Source organism: Bos grunniens, chromosome 26 (genome assembly GCF_055505025.1).
Source record: "Bos grunniens cultivar Pamir isolate PY7600 chromosome 26, Bosgru_T2T1.0, whole genome shotgun sequence".
Taxonomy (NCBI): Eukaryota; Metazoa; Chordata; class Mammalia; order Artiodactyla; family Bovidae; genus Bos; species Bos grunniens.
In genome coordinates, this window is record NC_141190.1 from 51,391,654 (window position 1) to 51,413,558 (window position 21,905).

Genomic DNA, 21,905 nt, shown 5'->3' on the forward strand with positions numbered 1-21,905 from the left:
AGCCCTGACTCTGAGCACCGCGGAGCATGGGAGAGCCAGGACTGGGGGGCAGCGTTGGAGCCACATGGGACCTCCCGGCCTCTCGGGGGGCGTGGGCAGGGGAAGGGGGCCTCACTCGCCTGCACTAGTCGTGGCCTGATGGTGATGGTGAGGGCCCAGCGGGTCCAAGAATTCAGACAGCTGGGCTGCTGTGGGGGGGAGTTGACTGGTCGCGGGCTGAGTCGCAGCCTCAGGGCCCCGGAGTGTAGACGCTGCAGATTGCGGGCAAGCAGCCCGCGCTCGCCCCACCAGCCCCTGCCAGTGCAGTGGGAGGTCAGCTGCCACCTGGGTTTGGAGGCCAGTGACCCAGAACCACTGCCACACCTGTGCCTGATCACCTGGACCCAGAGGAGGTTTGAGGAAGCTGAGGCCCCACAGGGCGACAGCTGTCATGGAGCAGCCCGTGGTGGTAGACCGAGAGGTGGGGAGGCCCCAGGGAACAAAAGCCAGGTGAGGAGAGTCTACACACACCAGCTGGAGGGAGGGGCGTCTGACCCACGAGGGGAGGTCACCTTGGGATCAAGAAGGGGAGGTTGGGGTAGGGGCCGTGAAGTCGAGGTCGGGTGGCCGTGAGAGGTGGGTCCCCTAAGAGAAGGGGTCACCCAGCAGACCTGGGGTGGGGTTGCGGCGCATGCTGCCCGTGTGGGGCCAAAAGGCCAATGGACTGGCCCTGGAAGATCAGAAGGAAGGAGATGCTAAAACTGGGTTTTGAAAGGCATGGTACGTGTTAATGCCTGACATTTCATAAAGTACTGCTTTTAGCACTCAATGCAGTAATTCTCGACAAATGTTCCCCTTCATCTAAGCCAGTGATCCCCAACCTTTTTGGACCAGGAACCAGTTCTGGGGAAGACAGGTTTGGCACAGAGGAGGCTGTGATTTGGGCAGTGCCGTGAGGGATGGGGAGCGGCTGAGCCCGCGTCCAGCCGCTGCTCATCTGCTGTACCACCCAGTTCTAACAGGCAGCACCAATACTGGCCCACAGACTGGGGGTTGAGGCCCTGTGACCTAGAGGGTGCCTGTCCCGCGGGTTCTTTGTGCCTGGAGCAGTCAGGGGCTGCAGCTCACTCCCTCGACCAGGCTGGGGAGGCACGGTGGCCGGCCCAGGGGCTCCGAGCACCCACAGCTCGGCCGCTGTCATGGTGGCGGGACACCCACGTCCACAGCTGCGCTCAGGAGCCTGCCCACGAGCATCCTGGGGGCACTCCAGGCACACGCAACTCACAGGACATCCTGCAGTTATCTCAGGAGACACCTCACCTGACATGGCTAGGGATTTAAATTCCAACCCTCACCCCACCAGGTCAAGGACCTTGCCGGGCCAGCCTCTGCTCCCTGCTGAGCCCAAGAGTGCTCTAGGGCAGGATTGGGGTGTTAATCTTGAAGCGAGGCAGCCAGGCGGGCCGGCGTGGGGGTGGGGGGCGGCCTCGGTTCCCAGCCCAGGCTGGCGCCCCCAGAAGCCTAGGCTGCAGACTCACCCTGTCCGTTCCAAAGCCTTCAGGGCTGGGGACTGGATCCAGCCGCCAGCGGGGCCTTGTCTTCCTGAGGGCGCGGCTCCTGTGATGGGTCCCTGCAGCAGGGCCCTGCAGGTCGTCTAGGACACGCCACGTATCCGTCTGCCAGTGGCGTGGAGGGGGAAGACGCAGGCTGGCCAGGGTTGGGGGGGAGAGAGAGGGCCGGCTGACTGGCAGCCTCCCCACGGAGCACCGGCCCCCAGATCTCACCACCCACTTCCCTGAGGCCAGCTTCGCACCAGGCCACATGAGTAAAGCGCTAGGGGCACCGGGACGAGGACCAGGGGACTGTAGAGCAGCCCCTGCACCCGCCTGGCTACCCGAGGGATCTGGGGGGGTGGGGTGGGCGCCGGGCAGCGGCCCAGCAGAGCGGCTCAGGAGACTCTGTCCTTCCTCTCCGCCCTTCCCAGGAGCCAGGCACAGACGTGTCCTTGCCCTGAGCCAGCAGACCCCCTTCCTTCCTGCCACTCAAATCTGAGGGCAGTTCCTGTGACCAGAGTGAACCCCTGCAGAGCGTGTGGGCGGACCAGCCCCTCCCCATCCTGCCTAGCTCCTCGAGACCGCGTTCCTGCCGAGCAGGACAGCCTGCGGCACAGACACTGGTTGAGCCCATCTGTCCCGGGAGTGACTGCGGACCCCGGACTCCCTCGGGTGGGCAGAGCCCCGTGCAGGTTGGACAGCAGGTGGTGAGGGGAGGGGCCACCCTCACCCTCCAGCAGCCCTGGCCAGCGCAGGGGCAGCAGAGACCACGTTGCAAGTCCTCAGCTGCCCGCCTCTGCCTCCTTGGCCGTAGCCCCTTGCCTCCCTCAGACCTCGCAGAGCTGGAGGAGGTGCAAACAGCCTCCTTTGTGCCTCGGAATTGAAAGCAATCAGGTGCCGTTTATCTGGGGAGGGGGGATTTGGGTCGTCCAGGTAAACCCACATCCCACCCACCTCCTAAGCTTGTACGTGCAGCCCAGCCCTGCTGAGCCCTGTGCTCGGCCGGCCCCACCCAGCTAGCTGGACCCAGTTCCCAGTCCCACCGTCTGTCCGGAGCCCGGTTGTGAGTGGAGCTGCCTCCCGCCTCCACCCTTCGCGGCAGCTTTGGCCCGGTGGACTGGCTCTCCCGGAGTAGCTGTGCGGGGCGAGCAGGTACAGCTGGGCCCACCGAGGTCTCCAGGTGTAGGGTAGGGGAGCCCCCTCAAGACCGTGGGCACGGGGGCCCTGAAGTCCCCAGGAGTGTGTGCCCCGGGGCTGCCCACACCTGGTGTGTGTGCAGGGGGCCCTCCTAACCCCAGGCTGGGTTGGGAGTTGGGGCGGGTCCGGGAGTTGAGTCGCCCATCCCTGTACTCCTCTTGCAGGTGGGGCGTTCCTCCCAGGCCTGGGGCTTCCCCTCTGATCCGGGTCTTCCCTGCTCAGGCCCTTGGGACTCCTCCCTCCCGCCAGGAGCTGCCCCCACCCTCCATATGAGCCGCAGTCGGACGCTCGGTGCCCACGGCGTCCAAGCCCAAGTCCTCGGAACCCACTTCTGCAAGAGGGTCAAGTTAGCCCGTCTTGCGCCTCACGAAGCCCGCTCAGTTTGGCGAGGTCACCGGGGCCACTCCGCAGTGCCGGGCGCCTTCTTTCGGCCTCCAGACGGCTAGCTCGCCGGCCACCTGGCGTCCGGCAGGTTCGCCCAGGGGCGGCTGCGGCGCGGTGCCGTTTGGATTCTGTTCCCGTGAACATCCCGTGGCTTCCGAACCCCGAGGACCCTCTGTCCGCAGCGGAGGAGACTCAGGCTGTCGTTCAGTCTCTGTGACTTCACCACTGCGCTTCCGTGTCGGGTCCTGCGTGGCCAAAAGCGGAGCTGGTGTTGACTGTATTTCCATTTTTAAAAAGTTCAAATAAAGGATGTGGAGACGTGTTCACCTCACGGAGGAGCTCGGTGCTGCCCCGTCGCCTCCCTACACATCAGGACCGACCCTCCGGATACACAGCGGCGGCCATGGAGCCGGGGGCCCCGAGGACCCGGCGGGGGGCGGGCTTGGCCTGGGCGGGCTCCGGCCCCGTGGCACCCGCCCGGTGGGTCAGAGCTCCTCGTCTACCGGTGACAGAAACTGCTTCTGGAAGGGGGCGCCTGCGTGTTGTGAGCAGTGGGAGAGCGGCCGCGTCCACTCTGTCCTCCCCCCGGCGTCCGCGCTCCGGAGGCCGGCCGAGGGCCGGGGGGCGAGCGGGCGGCTTTCCCAAGGCCCTGGCCTCTCCAGAGCTTCCACTGGGCGGCGCTTCGGCCGCGCGGACGTGGTGCCTCGCGTCCTCCCGCGGGGCCGGAGCGGGAGGCTGAGGGCGCGGCGAGGGGGCGCCCCGGAGCGCTCCTCCGCCCGGGCCCGCGGGAGAGGGGCGGGGCCGCAGGGAGAGGGGCGGGGCCGCAGGGAGAGGGGCGGGGCCCGCGGGAGAGGGGCGGGGCGGCCGTCCTCTCCTTCCTCCCTGAAAACAGCCACAGGGTTGTGTAGGAGGGGACGGTCAGCGAGCCTCCAAAGGCCAAGGAGGACGGGGCTGTTCTGGGCCGTCACAATCGGGGACAGCTTATCCGACAGAAGGTGCTGGAAGCTGGCCTTCCAGTCGGAGTAGATAAAGGCGGGTTCTTGTGCCGGGTGCTCCGAGCTTTGTGCACAAATGTGAAAACCAACAGGATTAGGAGGAAGTGAAGCTGTTTGTCACCCTGGGTTTGAATCCACCTAACAGTGACTCAGAGCTGGACACCAGAAAGGCCTAGAGGTGCCTGCCCTGCGGCGCTGGGGGCGGAGCCTCCGGGGGCTGTATGCTCCGACCCTGCTCCCCCATCATGGGCAAAGGCTTGGGACCCAGGACCCATGCCTGCCCGCCCCGCCCCACACCCGGGTGTCCTTGCCTGCAGGATAGGAGACAGGTAGCAGGCTGCCCGAAGGGAGGCCCACAGGCGCGGCCGTTGTGCAGGATTCTGACTGGCACGAAGTCCAAGTGACCGCCCTACCCACCCCCTGCCAGCCCGTTCCCAGTCTCCTTCCCATTCTCATCCCAGGCTGTGACCCCAGCTGTGGGTCAGGGACGGGCATGCCCAGCCAGGCTACCCCCACGTCAAGTAGAAAGAATGGGCCTGCAGAGCAGAGGTAGCCCCACCAAGCCCCCTTGGGGTATGGGGGTGCCCCCAGCCCAGCCCTGCTCTGCAGCGATGGAAAGGCCATGACGCAGATTCTCTGTCCTCCAGTTTCAGCGACACCTGGCGGCAGAGGACCTGCCGTCCCCGACCATCGTTTTCCAGGGGTCAGGACCCCAAGACTGCATGGCCTCCAGGGCTCCTGGCCTCTGCAGCTGGAGGGCTGCGTGTCACCGCCTCCGCAGGCTGGTGAGACCCACATTCCCAGCCCTGGCGGTGACTGCAAGTGGCCAGGCGGCAGGTAGAGGGAAACCTCCCCAGGGAAGCCACGCTGAGGTTTATGAGGGAGGGTCATTCCCCCACCCCACCTTTTACAGGACAAAGCCCCCCACGACTGACAGCCTGTCTGGCATCACCTGGCTTTCCTGAAGGACTCCCAGCCCCAGGCCTGGCCCTGGCTGCCTCTCCATGCTCCTCTGCTGGACTCAGCCGATACAGGATACACTGCCTGCTCTGCTCCACCTCCAGGTGGACACTCCCAGGTCTGTGTTCTTGCCCGGGGAGGTGCCCACGAGGGATGCCTCCCCTGCAGCTGGGACAAGTCCAGAACCCAGGGGGAGCGCATGCCTGGCAGGCCATGGTGAGTCTGAGGGATTTCCCTCCCTGTGCCCAGGAGCCGTTCCCTGCAGCTGCTGACTGGACGGTAACGGTGGAAAACAAGGCAGAGCCGCTGACGGCCTGGACCCAGCCCTGCCTGCAGCCCAGCTCTCTCCCCATCACGGGAGACACAGGTGTCTGGCTCAGTGCCGCTGTCACTCATGCACCGAGGGTGTCACACTGCTTTCCTCAACACTCAGGGGTCCCAGGGGAGCTGAGCCCTCCCCATTCCCCTGGTGAGGATGGACAGAAGGGAGCACACACTGGGGGTGGGCGGCTGCCTGAGCCCGGGGGCCTCCAGGAGCTGCGGCCTGTCCCCATCTCCCACCCCCCACAGGATTGCCCTGCAGCTGAGCCTGGGACGACGGCTGATAAAGGGCGTCTGTGAGCTGTGGTTGCCGGGTCAATCAGCCAATAAGCCCGACAGTCATTGCTTACACCCCCCCATTCATTGGACCCCCTCGGCCCCTTTTCCAGGAGCCCTCGCCAGGGAGCTCCCGCCCCCCGGCAGGCGCCCCAGGCAGTGCTGGGGTCTCCACTGCAGCCTTGGGAGTCCTGGCCCGCCCGCCCTACCACTTGGGAGGGCCCTGTCCCCATGACCCTGGTTATCAGAAAGGTCCTCAGAAAGCTCCCCACCCGCCGCCCTCCCCGCTGATATGTCTAGGAGTCCTCTCATTCCCTCGTGTTTTTCTTGTTTTTAATAAGTTTCCCCAAGACCACTCTTACTGATGTGCCCCCCACCCCCCGCCACCAGCTTGGATGAGAAGAAACCACATGATGAGGGAGCTTTGTTTTAAACGCACCTATCAACACTCTTCACACTGAACTTTACATGAAGTTTTCTTTATTCGCATTACACTCATCACAACACGATGAGGGTGGAGAAGCAGCCCCATGGCCACCCCCGCTGACACCCCCCACCTCTGGGCGCGTCAGGCCCCGCGTGGCTCCAGTTCCCGCACCTTCTGTTCCCAAGGCCGCACCCCCACCACGCTCCTGGGTGCAGACCAGGGACGATGCTTGGACCACACCCATGGAAGTGAAGGTCGCCCCATCCCGTTCCACGACCCATGACCCACCCCCCCGCCTCAACCCAAAGTGGAGGTCAGGAGCCCCAACCCGGCGTGCGGGGCGTGGAGGCCTCGAGGCAGGTGCCCGGCGGGGAGCAGGCTCTGGCGCAGGGGAACCTCGGGGCCCCATTTTCCCATGCCCTACACCTCTTTAGGCCAGACCCTCAAAGAAGTATATGCATAGGAAAAAGGAACAGCGAGTGGCGTGGCTGCAGGTCCGGGGTCCGTGCCGGCTCGGGTCAGTCTGAACGAGCTGCGGTTGCGGCTGCAGGGGTCCGGGTGCGAGCAATCTGGGCGGCCGGCAGGCTGTGGGAGAGACCGGGAGGCCTGCAGGCCTTACCTGGTCGCGGTCAGGCTTGGTCTGGGGTCCCGGCGGCAGGCGAGCAGGGCAGAGTGGCGGAGAGCTGCGTGAGGACCGCGGCTCTGCGGCTGTGGCCGCCTGGCGCCCTTTTATGCCAGGTGGAGACCTTGGCGGGGCAGCCGGCAGCAGCCGTCACGTGCAGTCATGGGCCGCGCTGTGCCAAGGACCCCGGTCGCCCCCGCACCTGGGAGATTGGGGCACAAAGGCCTGCTCTGAGCAGAGCGCCCAGCCCTGGCGGGCGGGCCCCCGCGGACCTGGGCTGGGGCCAGCCCTGGCCCGCAGCCTCCTCCAGGCCTTATCTCCCGGCGCGCGGCCTGCGTCACGGCCCGGAACACGCACGCGGGGGCGGACTTCAGGAGCGGCGTCTCCCCTCCTGCCTGGGCACTGAGCCCCGGACCCACCCCCAGAGCCCAGAGGACCCGCAGGCCGCCCCGTGCTCAGCTCTTCCCCCAGGACCCCAGGGGTCTGAAGAAGGGCAGGGCGCCTGCAGTCTTGGGGGGACACGCAGGGACAGGTGAGGGAGCCCCGAGATGGCTGACCAAAGACCCCCGGCCACCCGCTCACAATGCACTCCCTGCCCCCAGGCCCAGGGCCCAGGAGGGCTCAGCTGCTGACCGTGGACAGGGCTGCCAGTCAGTACCCTCTGGCGGGGCCACAGCTGGTCTATGTGGATGGATGCCCACCACCCTGTTCACAGACGTTTCCCCCTGTGGGGGATGACAGAGGGGTGATCTGAATCTGAAACGGATGGGCCATCGGGTGTCCCCACCCACCCCCCGTCCTGAGTCCCAGGGTCCTGCCGTGCAGCCCTCACGCCCTCTGCCCCCTCGGCCCTGGGGTGGCCTGTGCCCCCTGGACCCAGGATGGCCCCCGCCCTGCCCCGCCCTGCCTTTGCGCTGAGGTGGCTCTGGTGTGCGTGTGTGCGCCTGTGTGTCTGTGTGTGCCTGGTGTGGGGGTGTGTGTGAGCCGGGTGTGTGTGTGTTAGCCTGGGGTGTGTGTGTGTGTGTGTGAGCCGGGTGTGTGTGTGTGTGTGTGTGTACCTGGTGTGTGTGTGTGTGTGAGCCTGCTGTGTGTGTGTGTGAGCCTGCTGTGTGTGTGTGTGTGTGTGTGTGTGTGAGCCTGCTCTGTGTCTGTGTGTGTGTGTCTGTGTGTGTGTGTCTATGTACCTGGTGTGTGTGTGTGTGTGTGAGCCTGCTGTGTGTGTGTGTGAGCCTGCTGTGTGTGTGTGTGTGTGTGTGTGAGCCTGCTGTGTGTGTGTGTGTGTGTGTGTGAGCCTGGTGTGTGTGTGTGTGTGTCTGTGTGTGTCTGTGTACCTGGCGTGTGTGTCTCTGTGTGCCTGGGGTGTGTGTGTGTGTGTGAGCCTGCTCTGTGTGTGTGTGTGTGTCTGTGTGTCTGTGTGTGTGTGTCTGTGTACCTGGTGTGTGTGTGTGTGTGTGAGCCTGCTGTGTGTGTGTGTGTGTGTGTGAGCCTGCTGTGTGTGTGTGTCTGTGTACCTGGTATGTGTGTGTGTGTGTGTGAGCCTGCTGTGTGTGTTGTGGTGTGTCTGTGTGCAGCCGCTCACACTCACCCGACCAGTGGGCCTGGGGGCTGAGGGCCGGGCTCCTGGATGCAGAGGCAAGCCAAGGGTACAAGGTGGCCGTGCAAGGGAGGCCGGGTGAGTGAGCACCCACCGTGAGCGTGCCAGGGCTTCTGCCATCCTGACCCAGACCTCGCTGACACCCCAACCAGGGCCTGGACCCCTCGGGGCCGGGAGTGTAGCTGAGAATCTGCAGACACTGGGTTGGATAGAGGGTCCAGAGCCCTTGCCAGGAGCCTGTCCGCAGCCCCACTCAAGGGTCTCTGAGGGCCTTGAAGCCTGGCAGGGGGTGCAGGGGCCTGCAGACGCCAGTGGGTGGTCAGCCGCTCAGGGATCTCCCGGGCCGTTGGGAGGGGCCAGTCTCTGGGCTAGAGGGTGCCACAGAGGGGGTGTCAGACCCCTGCCTCTGCTGGGGAAGGGGGACCTTTGGTGGAAGAGGAGACGCCCCTCCCAGGGAGCTCAGAGGCTCGAGGGGGCCACCTGCTGAGTGCCAGGCTGAGGGGTGGAGCCCCGACTCAGGCGGCAGCCCTGGGGCCATTTCCGTGGGTCCCCCATTCTCCAGAACCACTCGGGGTCCCCCCACCCCTGGGGCCTCCCCGCCCTGAGCCCCCACCGCCATCAGCCCTCCCCTTCACAGCTGCCTCCTTCAACTTTTGGGAGACACTCCTGCTCCTGCCCCTGGCTCCTCAGGCGGGCAGCAGCAGGCCTGCAGGAGGGAGGCGGCAGGAGGCAGGTAGACAGGCAGGGAGTCCAGGGTGTGAGGCCCGCACCCCAGAGCCCTCCAAGGCCCTCCCGGTCGTCCTGCTGACCTGATTGTAACATCAGTGCCTGCTGATTATAAACCACGCAGGGAACCAGAGAGGCTTGGAGAGGAGACGGGCAGGGGCAGCGGCTCCGGGCCTCGGGTGTGTGGACCCTGCTGGCCCTGCTCGGACGCCGGGGTGGCTGGCCCCCTACCAGCTGGAGCCTGGGGAGCCTGGTGGGCGGCCGGTGGGGAGCAGGGGGCCAGGCCCATGGTCTGTTTTTGCCCCCCAAGGCCCCTGGGAGGCAGGTGCTGACCCGGCAGAGTCTGTGTGCGGAAGCCTTCCTTGGGCTGCCAGGTAGAGTTAGTCCGAGGGAGAAGGAGGCTGCAGGCTGGGCCTCCCACCAGGAGCTTAGTCCCAGCCAGCCCACCTGGCTGTGGCCCCCGGAGACCCCAGCCCCTGAGTCTCAGCCCCTGGAAGGCTTGCTCTGTGGACTCTGGGGACGAGGGGATGGACGCAGGGCCGGCTTCCACCCGGAGTGGCCGCAGGCAGGAAGGCCAGCCAGGGGACGCTAGGGCGGCTCCCTGCCTGACGGGTGCACCCGAGCACCACTCTGCTGCCAGGCACTGCGCGGCCTCTCGGGGCCTGGAGTGGACCCCAAGCTCAGGGCAGGGACCCCGGCACCTCCCCGCACTCTGGCCGCGCAGCCTGCTCCCAGCATCCCGGCACCGTCAGACTTTAACGGGAGCTGAGTGGAATGGGCATCGCCGCCTCCAGCCCCTTCCCCAGGCAGTGAGGATGATTCCAAGGGGCAGACACAGCAGCTGGCTTCCAGCGAGGCCGGCCGGGGACTGGACTCAGCTCAGGCAGGGTCCTGCCCTGCAGTCCTACGGCCGCCAGCAGGTGCCCAGGGCGGGACACTCCACGCTCCCCGACTCTGTGGTGTCCACACAGGCCCACACAGGGTCCTGGGCCCTGTTGCTGCGGGCGGGGCCCCCACAAGTGGCCCCCGGAATGCAGAATGTGCTGGGCTGGGCTCTCCCTCTGCCCACAGGACAGAAAGTATCTCTGCCGGCCCTGAAGGACGTGCTTGGCACACAGCGGGCCCGCGATAAGGGGCGTCCTTCAGGGCCACTCACTCCCTCCCTGCATGCACTCCCGGCAGGGCGCTGTCCCTGCAGCTGTCTGCTCAGCTCGGGCAGCTCCCAGCCCCAGAGGCGGCTGCATCAACCCCTGGCGGGTTCCCAGACAGTGCGGCCGTGCCCTCTCCCAGCTGGCCCTGCACCTCAACCCGTGGTTCCCCGGCTTAGTAACTGCTACCCCGAGGCCGGGTTGGGGGCCCTGGCCCCTGAGTGGGTGGTAGCCTCCACCCCCCGGTTCAGCTTCCCGCCATCAGGGAGACACTGAACTCGGTGAAGCTCTCGGGCACAGCAGGCCGAAGGGTGTCTGCCCGCGAGGTCTGTCCACCTGAGAGGATCTGCCCCAGACAGAGCGGACAGCAGTGTCCTCAGACTGGAGAACCACCCCCCCGAGGGCCCTCAAAGAGCAGGGGGTGGGAGGCCCGCGGCCCGAGGTCCACGGGGTGGAGCACACGGAGCCAGGGGCGTGCGGCCACGGTGAACACGTGTGGCTGCTCTGATCCTGGCCTTCGCCTGGCCGTCAGGGTTTGTTGCTAAAGCGGTGTCCCCAAACCTGTCAGAGGACAGGGGCCTGGAGGGCTGACAGGAAACCGTCTGGGCCAAGTCCCCGGCGGCTCCCGGGGCCTCCTGGGCTGGGGGTGTCCGGCCGTGAGCCTGACCCAGGCTGTGGGCAGCGTGAGCATGGTGAGTGGCCCCCGTGGCCTGGGGTGCCCATGGGCGGCACCTGTGGGCTCTGGGTCCCTGGGCAGGACCTGCATGTGGGCCAGGCAGGGAGACAAGGGGTTAAGGCTGGGCCCGGAGCCCCCCTGCCTCCACGGCAGGGTTTCAAGGCTGAGTCTGTGTGACTCCTTTGCTGGGAGATAATCCTCTCCCTCCCGGGCAGATTGGGACGCTAGCCGGGCCATGGGAACTTCCCTCCACTCAAGGCCACAGCGCGGGCGGCCTCCCGGGGCACCTTGGCCTTCCCGATCCCCAGCCGGAGGGAGAATGTGGCCCCTTTGTTCGCAGGGCTGACCCGGCAGCCCCCACCCTGGCCACAGGGAGCCCCTCTGAGAACCTGGACCACTGGGCCTGCACACAGGTGTGCACACACCACACACCTGTGCACACAGGGCTGGCCCCGGCAATCGCTGTTGTCCGTAACCCAGAAGCCGGGGTCTCTTTCTCACTGAGGGGCTGGGCCCCCAGGTTTGGGGAAGGATCTGTCACCTTCAGGCCTCCCCCCTCAGCAGCTACAGCCTCTACGGCCATGAGCCTCCCCAGGTCTTCGGCCTCTACGGCCATGAGCCTCCCCAGGGCCCCGGCCTCTACAGTCCCTGGGCGTCCCCTGGGTCCTTGGCCGCTATGGTCCTTTGAGCCTCCCCCGCCTCCCCTGCCTCTACAGCCCCTGAGCCTCCCTTGGCCCCTGGCCTCTACGGCCATGAGCCTCCCCAGGTCTTCGGCCTCTACAGCCTTGAGCCTCCTCAGGCCCCTGGCCTCTACAGCCCCTGGGCCTCCCCCAGGCCCCCGGCCTCAATGGCCATGAGCCTCCCCAGGTCTTTGGCCTCTACAGCCTTCCTCAGCCTCTACAGCCCCTGGGCCTCCCCAGGGTCCTTGGCCGACTAATCCACAGGCAGATGCCCCTCCTGAAGTTCAGTGTCCCTGATCCGAGGCCCCTTGGGGTCCCCACAAACACCAAGAGCCCCTTTGTAGAAGCTTGGGGGTCAGTTAGGTGCTGGGGACGCCAGGGGTGGGCACAGAGCCCGAGACGGGTCCCGCCTGCCTCCACCAGGAGTGGCCACCACCGTGCGGAGGAGGACGCAGGCCCAGAGCGGCAGGTGACCAACCTCCTCCTGGCCCCAGGCGTTTCCCAGGGAACCCTCCCCATCCCCTGGTGGACAGAGAAGCCCCTGGCCTGGCTGGTCGGGCGGGGGCACAGGGTGGGGGTGCTATCCCTCTGGGAGCTCTCAGTGGAGCGCCCCTTGACTCCTTGTCCCAGACCCAGGTTGGGTCTGGGAGGACCTTGGATCCGAGAAAGGGGCTGGGCTGGGAACACGGCAGGAGTCCTGAGACCCTGCTGCAGGCAGCCTCAGGTCACCGGGAAGAAGGCCCACTGGAGCCCTGAATGCCCAGCCCGGCGGGTCAGAGCCAGGGCCCTTGGGTGGTAGGAACAAAGGGGAGGCCTGGGGGCTGAATATGAGCACGTGTGCATGTGTGTGAGGACCTGTGACCTTGCAGTGGTGAAGGGGGTCCGAGGGACCAGCAAGGAATGCTTGGTCTCTCCTGGGGTCTGGCCTGGTGGGTGGGCTTTCCTCTGGGTGCCCAGAAAAGGCTCAGCACCCACCAGCCAGCTGCCCAGCGTGGCTGCGTGCGGGGAGCTGGGTGGGCAGCACAGTGCCCCCAGGCTGGGGGGCTGGGGGCCGTTGGTCCAGGTGACTGCCCCTGTGGGGGCGTCCAGACACGCCCCCCCCACCCCTAGCCTTGCGTTGCCCCTGGCCACCTCCTCGGCCTCTGCGTCTGCCCTCTGCCTGGACGGCCACTCAGCTGACTTGAGGGCGGAGTCAGGGGCATTTCACCCCGTGCAGCCTGTTACACTGTGGGCACTGAGATCCCACAGAACATGTGGTGGGGGTAGGGGGGCTGAGCCTGGGGTCCTCTCGCCTCCCCTGGGGTGAGGCCAGGGATGCTCGGGCCCTCTGCGTCCCCACAGCACCCCGCTGGACACCCCGAGGCTCTGCTTTCCCTGAAAGGCGAGAGGTGGATTGTGCCTTCAGCTGCCGCGTTGGCTGGTTCTCTGAGGGAGGGTCTTTCTTTGAACAGGGAGGGACACGACAGATGTCCAGTGTGTGCGTGACCCAGAAGCAGGACTGCCTCTCAGGTGAGCTTGCCAGAAGCATTGTTTTCACTGTTTCTTGATTGTAGAACACACTGCTCCGATGGGAATTGTCAGCAATGCGGAAGTAACCGTTCTCCCACCCAAGAGCCATCGCTGTGAACTGATGGGCTTCTGCCAGCCAGTTCTCCAGGCAGCTCTCCACCACTTTCGGCAAGTCAGCATGTCGGCAGCGGTGGGCCCCCAGAGGGGGTGGAGCTGCCCCTTGGGGCACCGAGGGCCCGACCCGCCTTGGGACAGCAGCCAGTTGCTGTTCTTTCCTGTCTTTTCTCTGGGTTTTCATTTCTAATCTCCATCAATTGCTGCTGCTGCTGCTACTGCTAAGTTGTTTCAGTCGTGTCCCGACTCTGTGCGACCCCATAGATGGCAGCCCACCAGGCTCCCCCGCCCCTAGGATTCTCCAGGCAAGATTACTGGAGTGGGTTGCCATTTCTTTCTCCAATGCATGAAAGAGAAAAGTGAAAGTGAAGTCGCCCAGTCGTGTCCGACTCTTAGTGACCCCATGGACTGCAGCCTACCAGGCTCCTCTGTCCATGGGATTTTCCAGGCAAGAGTATTGGAGTGGGATGCCATTGAATCCGCACTAATTTACTACCTGAATTTAATCAAAGCTTTGAGCTAAACAGGACTTCCCTGGTGGCTCAGACAGTAAAGAATCTGCCTGCAATGCAGGTGACTCAGGTTTGATCCCTGGATCTAGAAGATCCCTAAGAAAGGAATGGCAACCCACTCTAGTATCCTCACCTGGAGAATTCCATGGACAGAGCAGCCTGGCGGGCTACAGTCCCTGAGGTTTCAAAGAGTAGGGCTGAGTGACTAACACTTATACTGTTTGAACTAAACAAACTTTATGTTCTGGGTGAACCTCTAGGTCAGTTTTTCAATATACTTTTTATTTGGAGAATAATTACCTTACAATTTGCGATGGTTTCATGCAAGCTGTCGCTAGTTCACTTCTCACACATTTTGTGCAGCTAGGGTGTTTTTCCTCTGGAAAGGTGCTTCTCACGTGTCAGAGAACACTCAATACATCCACATCATCAGGCCCCGCTGCTGCACCTTGCGGAGTAGAAACGCGGCCTGGCTCGCTCTCAGCCTTGAAGCCCGGGAGCGGGAAGCCCGGGGTCCACCCCCACCCCACCCTCCAGGATGGCTCTATGGCCCTGTGGTCAAGCACCCGCGCCCCTGCCTGCTGGAGCCCTAGCCGTTGAGGCATCAGCAATGCCCAGGAGCTCGGGCCGCCTCAGAGGCGCTGCAGCCCCGATCTTCGCAGCCTCAGCCTCGCACCCCGCCACCCCCGACGCCTCGTGCGCCGCCCGTGCCCGGCCTCTGCCCCGCTGCGCCGCGTCTGAGCTGCAGCCTCTCGCTTTCTTCACGCCTTTGCTCAGAAGTCAGCCTTGCTGGGCTCCCAAGGGCCCTCCTCCCACACGTCCGCCTGTTCTCATCCCACCTCCAGGCTGTTTCAGGGGCGCGGTCCCTCGCCCCAGGCCCCCCTTCCCGCTGGACTGCGGCGTGCCACGTGGGCAGGGCGGGGCTTCCGGGAAGGTCGCGGCCCCAGCACCGCCCACCCCGTCGGGAGGACCTTCCTCTGTAGCAGCCCCGTGGGCGCCCCCCGCCCCCAGCCGCGTCCACAGCAGCACGTCCAGCTCGCCATGGCCAGCATCTCCCCAGCGTCGGTGGCACTCACTCGAAACCCATCTGGGAAGGAAAGGCCGGATCAGTTGCTTCAGAAATCACGGAAACAGACGTGCCAAGCTGGGGAGGGCATCATGGGGGCAGCGGGGGGAGGCCAGGAGCTCCCACAGGCCTGGAGGCCACTGGCGTTTCTGTCTACACTGCGGGCTCCGTGGTGCAGTCCACACCGCTCACCTGCGTTCAGGTGGGTGGAGGCCTGGAGGGTTTCTGGCTGACACGGGAATTAGCATAGAGCCCTCCAGTCCTCTGCAGCAGGAAGGTCACCAGGGCTCCAGCCCCGCATCACAGCCTCTTGCCATTTTTAAGGAGGGTCAGTTCAGTCGCTCAGTCGTGTCCGACTCTTTGCCACCCCATGAATCGCAGCACGCCAGGCCTCCCTGTCCATCACCAACTCGCGGAGTTCACTCAGACTCAGGAGGGCGTGATTCCTGCCCTGGCCACACGGGGCCGTCCTTGGACCAGCCTGGGGGCCTCAGGGGTAGTGAGGGCGTGGCCTCCTCAGCACCTCTACGGCAGCGGCGGCCGCGTTTCGCGGAGGAGACTGGGGAGGCCCAGGGGCAGGCTGCCTCTGCCCACCCTGGGCAGGGGGCATCCCTGTGGGCCTGCAGGCTGTCATTCACACCTCTGCACCTCCAAGGGTCTCCCCTAAAAATGTTTTAAAATCATAAAATAACGGGTGCAAAAAGATCTGCCAGATGACTCGCCGGGCGCCGGGTGTCCACCCACACCCGTGGAGGCAGACACCTAACAGGCCCTGGTGTCTGCGTCCTGGTTGCGGGAGGGGCAGGGCAGCCTGACTTCAACATCATTAACCCCCAGGGGCTGTCTCTGCACCCACCGTTCAAGGGGAAAGCTGGGGTGAGCTCACAGTGAGTTCACCAGGCCTCTAACAGCAGACAGCTGCCCCTGGCCAGCAGCAGTGAGTGGATGGCACGAGCAGCTCGGGTCAGCGGGTGGCCACAGAGCAGCCTCACCTCATGTTCTTCCAGGGACAGCCTGCCTCTGCGTCTCCCCAGGGCCCAGGCCTGGCCAGCTCTGCCCATAACCCACCGCCCAGCACACAGCCATCTGGCCACCGGCCAGGCTGAATCAGTGTGCCCTGTGCCTGACCCCCACCCTGGCTGCTCCTCTGCGTTCCTGTCCCTGCGGGTGGCATGGAGCCTTCAGCTGGCAGGGTGGGGGGCATGGTCCTCCACAGGCCCCCCGGCCTTGTTTCCTGTTGAGCCCGCTCCTGCCCCTGGACCCGAGACACTTTGAGCTCTGGGCTGTGGAGCCCGTCTCCCTCTGTGGCTCCTGATGCTGGAGCGGTGGGGGCTGCTTGCAGCCTGGATCCCACAGCGGGCAACCCAGACCTGCCCCCAGACACATCCTGGGGCTTCTCTCCAGGGGCGAGGTTGTGCCCAGGAGAAATCTGAGAGATGGCCCCTCCTGGGCGACCCCCCCAACCAGCCTCCATGGCCCCTCCTGGGGAAGCAGACCCTCCGCCTCAAACCCCGGGTCCCTCCAAGCCTGGGGGCCGGATCTGTGCTGTGGGGTCAGGGCTGCACGTCTGACTCAGGGAGGACATGGGCTGACTCAGAGCAGCTCCGAAACCGATGGAGGTTTCTGCTCTGACGCTGCTTCCTGAAACCCTGCAGGGGCCCCGGGGCGTGTGAGTGCATACGGGGAAGGGGGGCCAGTGAGTCAGTTGTTGGGGGCGGGGTGGGGAGGGAGTACCCTGGATGCTGGAGCAGGAAGGCGCAAGTGCCAGGACACAGGACAGACAGGACACAGTCCCTTGCCCCCAACCTCGGCATCTCAGGACTCCCTGGCCCCCACCCTGATGGCCCCACCCAGGGCCAGGGCCCCACATACACTGGGGGGAGCCCGTCCTGGCACTGCTCTGACCCCCAAAACCTCCAGAGCAAGGAGGGGTGACTGGCCATGTCGGGTGACCACTGTGAGGTCCCCACAGGCACCCTTCAGGGAGCACAACCTCCCGCGAGCTGTTTCCACGGGGCCCCCGGGACAGCAGGTTGGCTGACTCGAGACGCTGCCCCCACCCCACCGCCCTCAGCACACAACTGCCCGCAGATGCTCCACGTTCACAGTGACGCTGGGACGCTCAGGGGCTCCAGGGAACCAGACCCATCTTCATGTCCAAACTGGTCTTCTTGGTGGGGAGGAGGCGGGGGGGTGGGGGGCAGCAGGGGAACCTCAGGCCACATCGGCTGGGCACCCGGGATGTGCAGTCAGGAGGGGCCAGGCCTCTGCTTGTGGACACGCTGGCTCGGGTCCTCCTCGGTTGCTCCACGTCTGATGGACAGTGCGTTGCCACACCCAGAAACACCCAGTCTAGGGGATTTCCAAGTGGGCTCGAGGTCGGAGTCTGGTGGACAGGGGAGGGGGCCCTTCTGGCCCCGGGTGCCCCCTCCCTGGGGCTGGTCCCCCCGTCGCGTGAGCGCTCTGACCCGCTGGTCCTTTAGTTTCACCGGGTGCTCCAGCCTGGCCACCTTCATCTGCAGAACCTGCAGGAACACACACCCGAGGGACGCCTGTCCACACTCCTGCGGCGGGCAGCTTCAGCCCCAGGCTGAGTGTCTAGCCAGCCCCCTTAAAGGCCACACCGTCAGCAATCAGACCAAAGGCCCTCAAGCAGGCCACTCTGGGCAGAAACGTGGGTCCCTGAAATGAGCCTGAGACCCCAGGTGATAGAGGACAGGCCAGGAGAGGGAGGGGCTGCCTGAGACCCAAGGAGCCTCCTGGCCCGTTCCCTTTGCAGCCCTGCCCAGCGGCTCAGCCGGGCCAGGCCAGGTCCTCGGAGCAAGCCTGCCGAGGGGACAGCCTCACGTGCAGGGGTCACTCCTGAAGGGAAACGGCCGAGAACACGTCCCCAGGCAGACAGACGGTCAAGGACCGCCCGCCCAGCGCTCCTGCTCAGCTGTCTTCACGCACAGCCACTGCCCCCCAGCCTCCCCCAAGCAAGGCCAGGGCGCAAACTCCCCTCCTGGAAGGAGAGCGCCCGCCACGCCCCAACAGTAAGAGTGAACAGATCTGGAAGTTCGTCTGCCCCCGAACGCGTGTCCAGAGGACAGAGGGCTCCCGCTGGCTGAGGCAGGGGGCCAGCGTCTCAGGAGACCGACCCTCCGAGGGCCCTGAGCTCCAGCATGCCATGGCTGGCCGCACTGCCCCTCGGCGGTGAGCATGAAGGGTAGGGGCGTCCCGAGGCTGGACGCTGCCTTGTTTCAGCTGATGCTGCAGGCTTGGACCCCGGCATGGCTGGCCCCCCCCCTCGTCAGCCCTGGGATGCTGCCCCTCCACGCCCCCCACCCCCACATCTGTTCTATCTGACGTCAGTGACGGTCACGGAAGCGGAACTCAACTGTGTCACCCAGACAGCAGGTGAGCTGTCTTGCCCTCTGGGTTTCAAGAATCAAACGCGGTTGGTCCTTGATCAATCTGGTGGCGGGGGGAGCCGCAAGCCCCTCCCCGTCGGGTCTGCAGCGCAGACCACAGCGCCTTGGTGCCCATCTAGTGAACACCGCCGTGCGGTTCAAACCCTGCTGTTCTGCGGCCCACGGTGGCCGTGCCTCCGTGTCAGCATACGGCCCAGACCGCGCAGGGAATGAGGGCGGCAAGGGGCCTTGCTGAGACAGGGCTTCCTCCCTGCCATCCAGCAGATGCAAACCACAGGATGACGCCACCTTCCTGCTTCCTCAAAAAAGCTGCATCAAGACTCGCAGAGCCAGCAGGAAGCGCTTTGTCATCACCATTTCTACAGCTCCTCCGACACCAAGGCTGAGTGGCCTGCACGCCCCACCCCCCACTGTCCCAGGTCCAAACATGCAGCCTGGACGCCCAGCCAGAGCACGCAGGGGTTGCTGAAAGAGCACGCAGGGGTTGCTGAATGGCAGTGACACCCAGGCACCTCCTGAACCCGGGAGTGCTGGAGACCCTGAGCGAGAGGGGGAACAGGCTCGCCCAGAACAAGGCGAGCGCCCCAGAACCAGGCTTGCGTCTCAGGGAGCTGCCTTCTGCTCCCTGACTGGGCCCCAGGGCCCTCGAGCCTGCTGTCTAGTATGTCTGGGTGGCAAGGCCTGTGAGTCTGCAGCCCCTGACTCGTGGTCTCTGGTGTCTGATGACAGGCAAGGCTGGTTGGTCAGTCTCCGAGGGGTGGTGGCCCACTGTACTTTCCCCTCTGCTTCTGGGTATCTCTGGGATACACTCACGGGCTCCCCCGGTCAGGGGCCCCGCCTGGCTGCCCCTGCCTCGCCGCATGCTGGGCCAAGCTACTTGGAGGCCGCCCAGGCCTGCACCTTGACGGTCCCCCGCAGGACTGCCAGCACCCGCTCCTTCTCCTCCAGCAGCCGCTGCGGCAGCCCAGGGTCCAGGTGCTGCCAGGGCTCCCCGGCTGGAAAACAGAAAGGCAGGCACGGGCCTTTAGCGGGCGGGCAGGCGGGCCAGTGAGGGCGGTGCAGAGGGTTCAACCCGGAGCCCACCCTCTGCATGCACAGTGGCCCATCTTCTCCGGAGCCCTCTGACTCCAATGGGTCTCTGCCCCAGAGTGCACTGAGAGGCTCAGCAGGCCTGCGAGACCACCGGACACGTCAGCTCCGGCCTCCAGCTCGGGTAGGGGCTGTGCGTTGTGGCCATGTCGGGCCTGAGCTGGTCCGCAAGTGCAGCCGCCACACCTCTGAACGGCTTCCTCATTCAGAGACGCGACCCCTGAGCCTGACCCCTGAGCCTGAACGACAGCCACTTGGCGCCTGTGGGCAGGGCCCCTGCGGGGGTGACGGGAGCGGGGCTCCCTCTGAGCAAGGCGCACCCCTCCCCCTGGGTGCCACCCCCGCGGGGGGCAGGGTGGTCTGCCGGGCACAGGCCCCCACACGGGGCGGGGGTGGGGGGGCGGTCTGGACACCCCCAGCCTGTGCAGGGGAGGCGAGCCCCACCCACCAGCGTCACCACTGGAGCGTCCTGCTTCCTGCAAGGGGCTCCAGCGTTGTGCCGTGAGACCCCCGGAAGAGGCTGACTCTGTCCTTGTCCGCAGGCCTGCCGGCGTCTCCCTGTCACAGATGGGCAGGGGGACGGGCTCCCTGGAGGAGGGGGCACGGTCTGGACCCAAGCGCTTCTGAAAAGGGATGCAGGCCAGTTGGGCACGGGGACACGGGGCTTCGCCCCCACTTACTTCCTGGTTTTACTCTCATCGGCAGGCAACGAGCCCGTGTCCCAACACAGCAGAGGCCATGGCCACGTGATGGTACCCACGTGTCCAGCCATGCCGGGCGGGTCCTCGCGGCCTCCACCTTGTCCCTCACTGCACACAGGATGGGCTCGATGGCCCCAGGGGTGTTGACGATCACCTTTCGGATCTCTTCCTGAGACACTGAGACCCAACTTGTGGAAGACTTTCCTGCAGAGGCAGCAGGTGCAGCCCTGAGACCAGAGGCCAGGTGGGGACGCCCACCTCGTGCGGAGCGGCTGGACTGGGGTGCCTTCCGGCCCCCGCACCCACAGGGGCCTGGGGCCATCTCGTTCCCGGTCGCCACCCGGGGCTCACGGGGCACAGAGTGCTGTGCCTTCAGGCCAGCTGAGTCCCCGGCCCGCCGCCACCTCCCTAGGCAGCGCTCATCCTCCTGAGGCGCCTCGGCTCACCTCCCAAGCGCTCAGAGCCTGACTTCTCACAGGTCTGCCTGCAGCTGCCACCTCTCCAGGCTTTGGGGGTGGGGGCAGCCGCCCACCCCACCTCCAACTCCCCCAGTCTCTCTCCCCTCCGAGTAAGTCCCACCAGAACCTGCCAGGCCTCAAGCCGGCTAAGGCACTGTGCCCTCGGGCAGTGTCCTCCAAGGGCCCTTGGTGGCTCCGCATGCCCTCCCCACTGCAGCCTCGCAAAGACCCAGGTGGCCGCCCTCAGGCTGCTCCCTGTCACTTCCTGTGCTCCTGCCTCAGTGTCCTCACGTGACTTGTCACAACTGACGCTGGCCCCATCTCCTCACTTATCCGTCTTCCCTCTGACTCGCTGGGCCTGAGCAGCCTGTCACCCAGAATTTTTGGCGGGTGAGTGCATGAGAGGCGAGGTGAGTGAGCAGGATAATGCCCTGCAGAGTGTGTCTCACGGTGACTGTTGCTGGCCTCTTGGTGGGGAGCCCCCAGGAGCCTCAAGTGGAACTGGACAGAGTATCAGGGAAGCCCACGGCAGGGACACAGCCTGAGAACCTGTCCCCAGGGTGGGGGCCGCCCATGCAGGCCCGCCTTGGGGAGCGAGGAGCGGGCCCAGCAGGGAAGGCGGGGCGGAAAGCCCCGCTCGGAGCCCCGCTTGTTGAGAACGCTCCAGTTGCTGCGCTTCTGGCCGGTGTTGCAGGTGGGGACGTACTTGTGCAGGTCCACGAGCCGGGGGCCAAAGAGCTTCACGACCTCCGCCAGCATCACTGGGGCGGGGCGGGCAGGGGTGTGGGGCGAGCCGAGGGGCCCCGGATATTTGCATATTCGTCCCCCAGGGCCTCCACACGGAGGAGGATAGACAGGGGTCCCGGGGAGCCCCCGCAGGGTGTGGGCGCCCCGGCGGGAGGACCGTGAGGGCCAGCGGGCTCCAAGGAGCTGCTAGGGGACCCCCGGGGCAGGCGGGGGCGGGGCGTGAGGAACTCCTGCCCCCCTCCCCCCGCCCCACCTTGCCGCCCCACTCCTCCTCCCAGGGCCATCGAGGCAGCGGCTCTCCCGCCCCTCCCCGGGGGCCTTGACGCCCCGGCTTCGCAGGGAGCCCAGGGGCGGGGACCTTGCCCGGGCCGCGGCCTTCGCCTGGCCGTCCCGCCAACCAGGCCCCGGGGCTCCCGCTGGCCGAGGAGGACGAGCGCTGGGCTCTCGGCCTGGACGCCCGGGCAGGCCCCCCGGCCCCTCACCGCCGTCGCTAAAGTCCCGGGCCAGGTGGCGCTTGCGGCGGCTGGGCGGCAGCGCGTCCAGCCAGGCGTAGAGACGGTGGAGGGCGCCGGGCGGCAGCGGCGGCGGGGCCGGGGGGCGCGGCCTGGCAGCGTCCAGCATGGCGGCGGCCGGCGCGGCGCGGCGCGGCCAGCTGTTAGGCCGTTGCCGGGCGACGGCGCCGGAAGCGCCTGTGGGACCGGAATTCCGGGAGGGGCCGGAAGGGCCGGGACCGGAAGGGCGGGGCGCAGGTGAGGGCG

The 21,905-nt window shown here is 65.9% G+C and overlaps 1 protein-coding gene across 15 annotated transcripts; it reads right to left on the bottom strand.

Moving 5' to 3' along the window:
- Positions 1-16,713: 16,713 nt before the first annotated feature.
- On the bottom strand, positions 16,714-21,804 carry LOC147344584 (sperm flagella and cilia-associated protein 1-like). 15 transcript variants are annotated; one of them, XR_015155816.1, is made up of 6 exons: positions 21,107-21,804; positions 20,002-20,146; positions 19,690-19,864; positions 18,966-19,147; positions 17,208-17,264; positions 16,890-17,091 (listed from the first exon to the last, which is right to left on the bottom strand). XR_015155816.1 is itself a non-coding variant. In XM_086379137.1 (6 exons), exons 1-5 carry the CDS (start codon positions 21,766-21,768, stop codon positions 17,252-17,254), a joined length of 567 nt encoding a protein of 188 aa, XP_086235263.1. In that variant the 5' UTR covers positions 21,769-21,804; the 3' UTR covers positions 16,890-17,091; positions 17,208-17,251. The 15 variants fall into 15 exon arrangements, 12 of the variants coding, with proteins under 12 accessions (XP_086235259.1, XP_086235252.1, XP_086235263.1 ...); XR_015155815.1 differs by having other exon boundaries at positions 19,690-19,799; positions 19,922-20,146; positions 21,107-21,437; XM_086379137.1 differs by having other exon boundaries at positions 19,053-19,147; positions 21,630-21,804.
- Between the last annotated feature and the right edge of the window lie 101 nt (positions 21,805-21,905).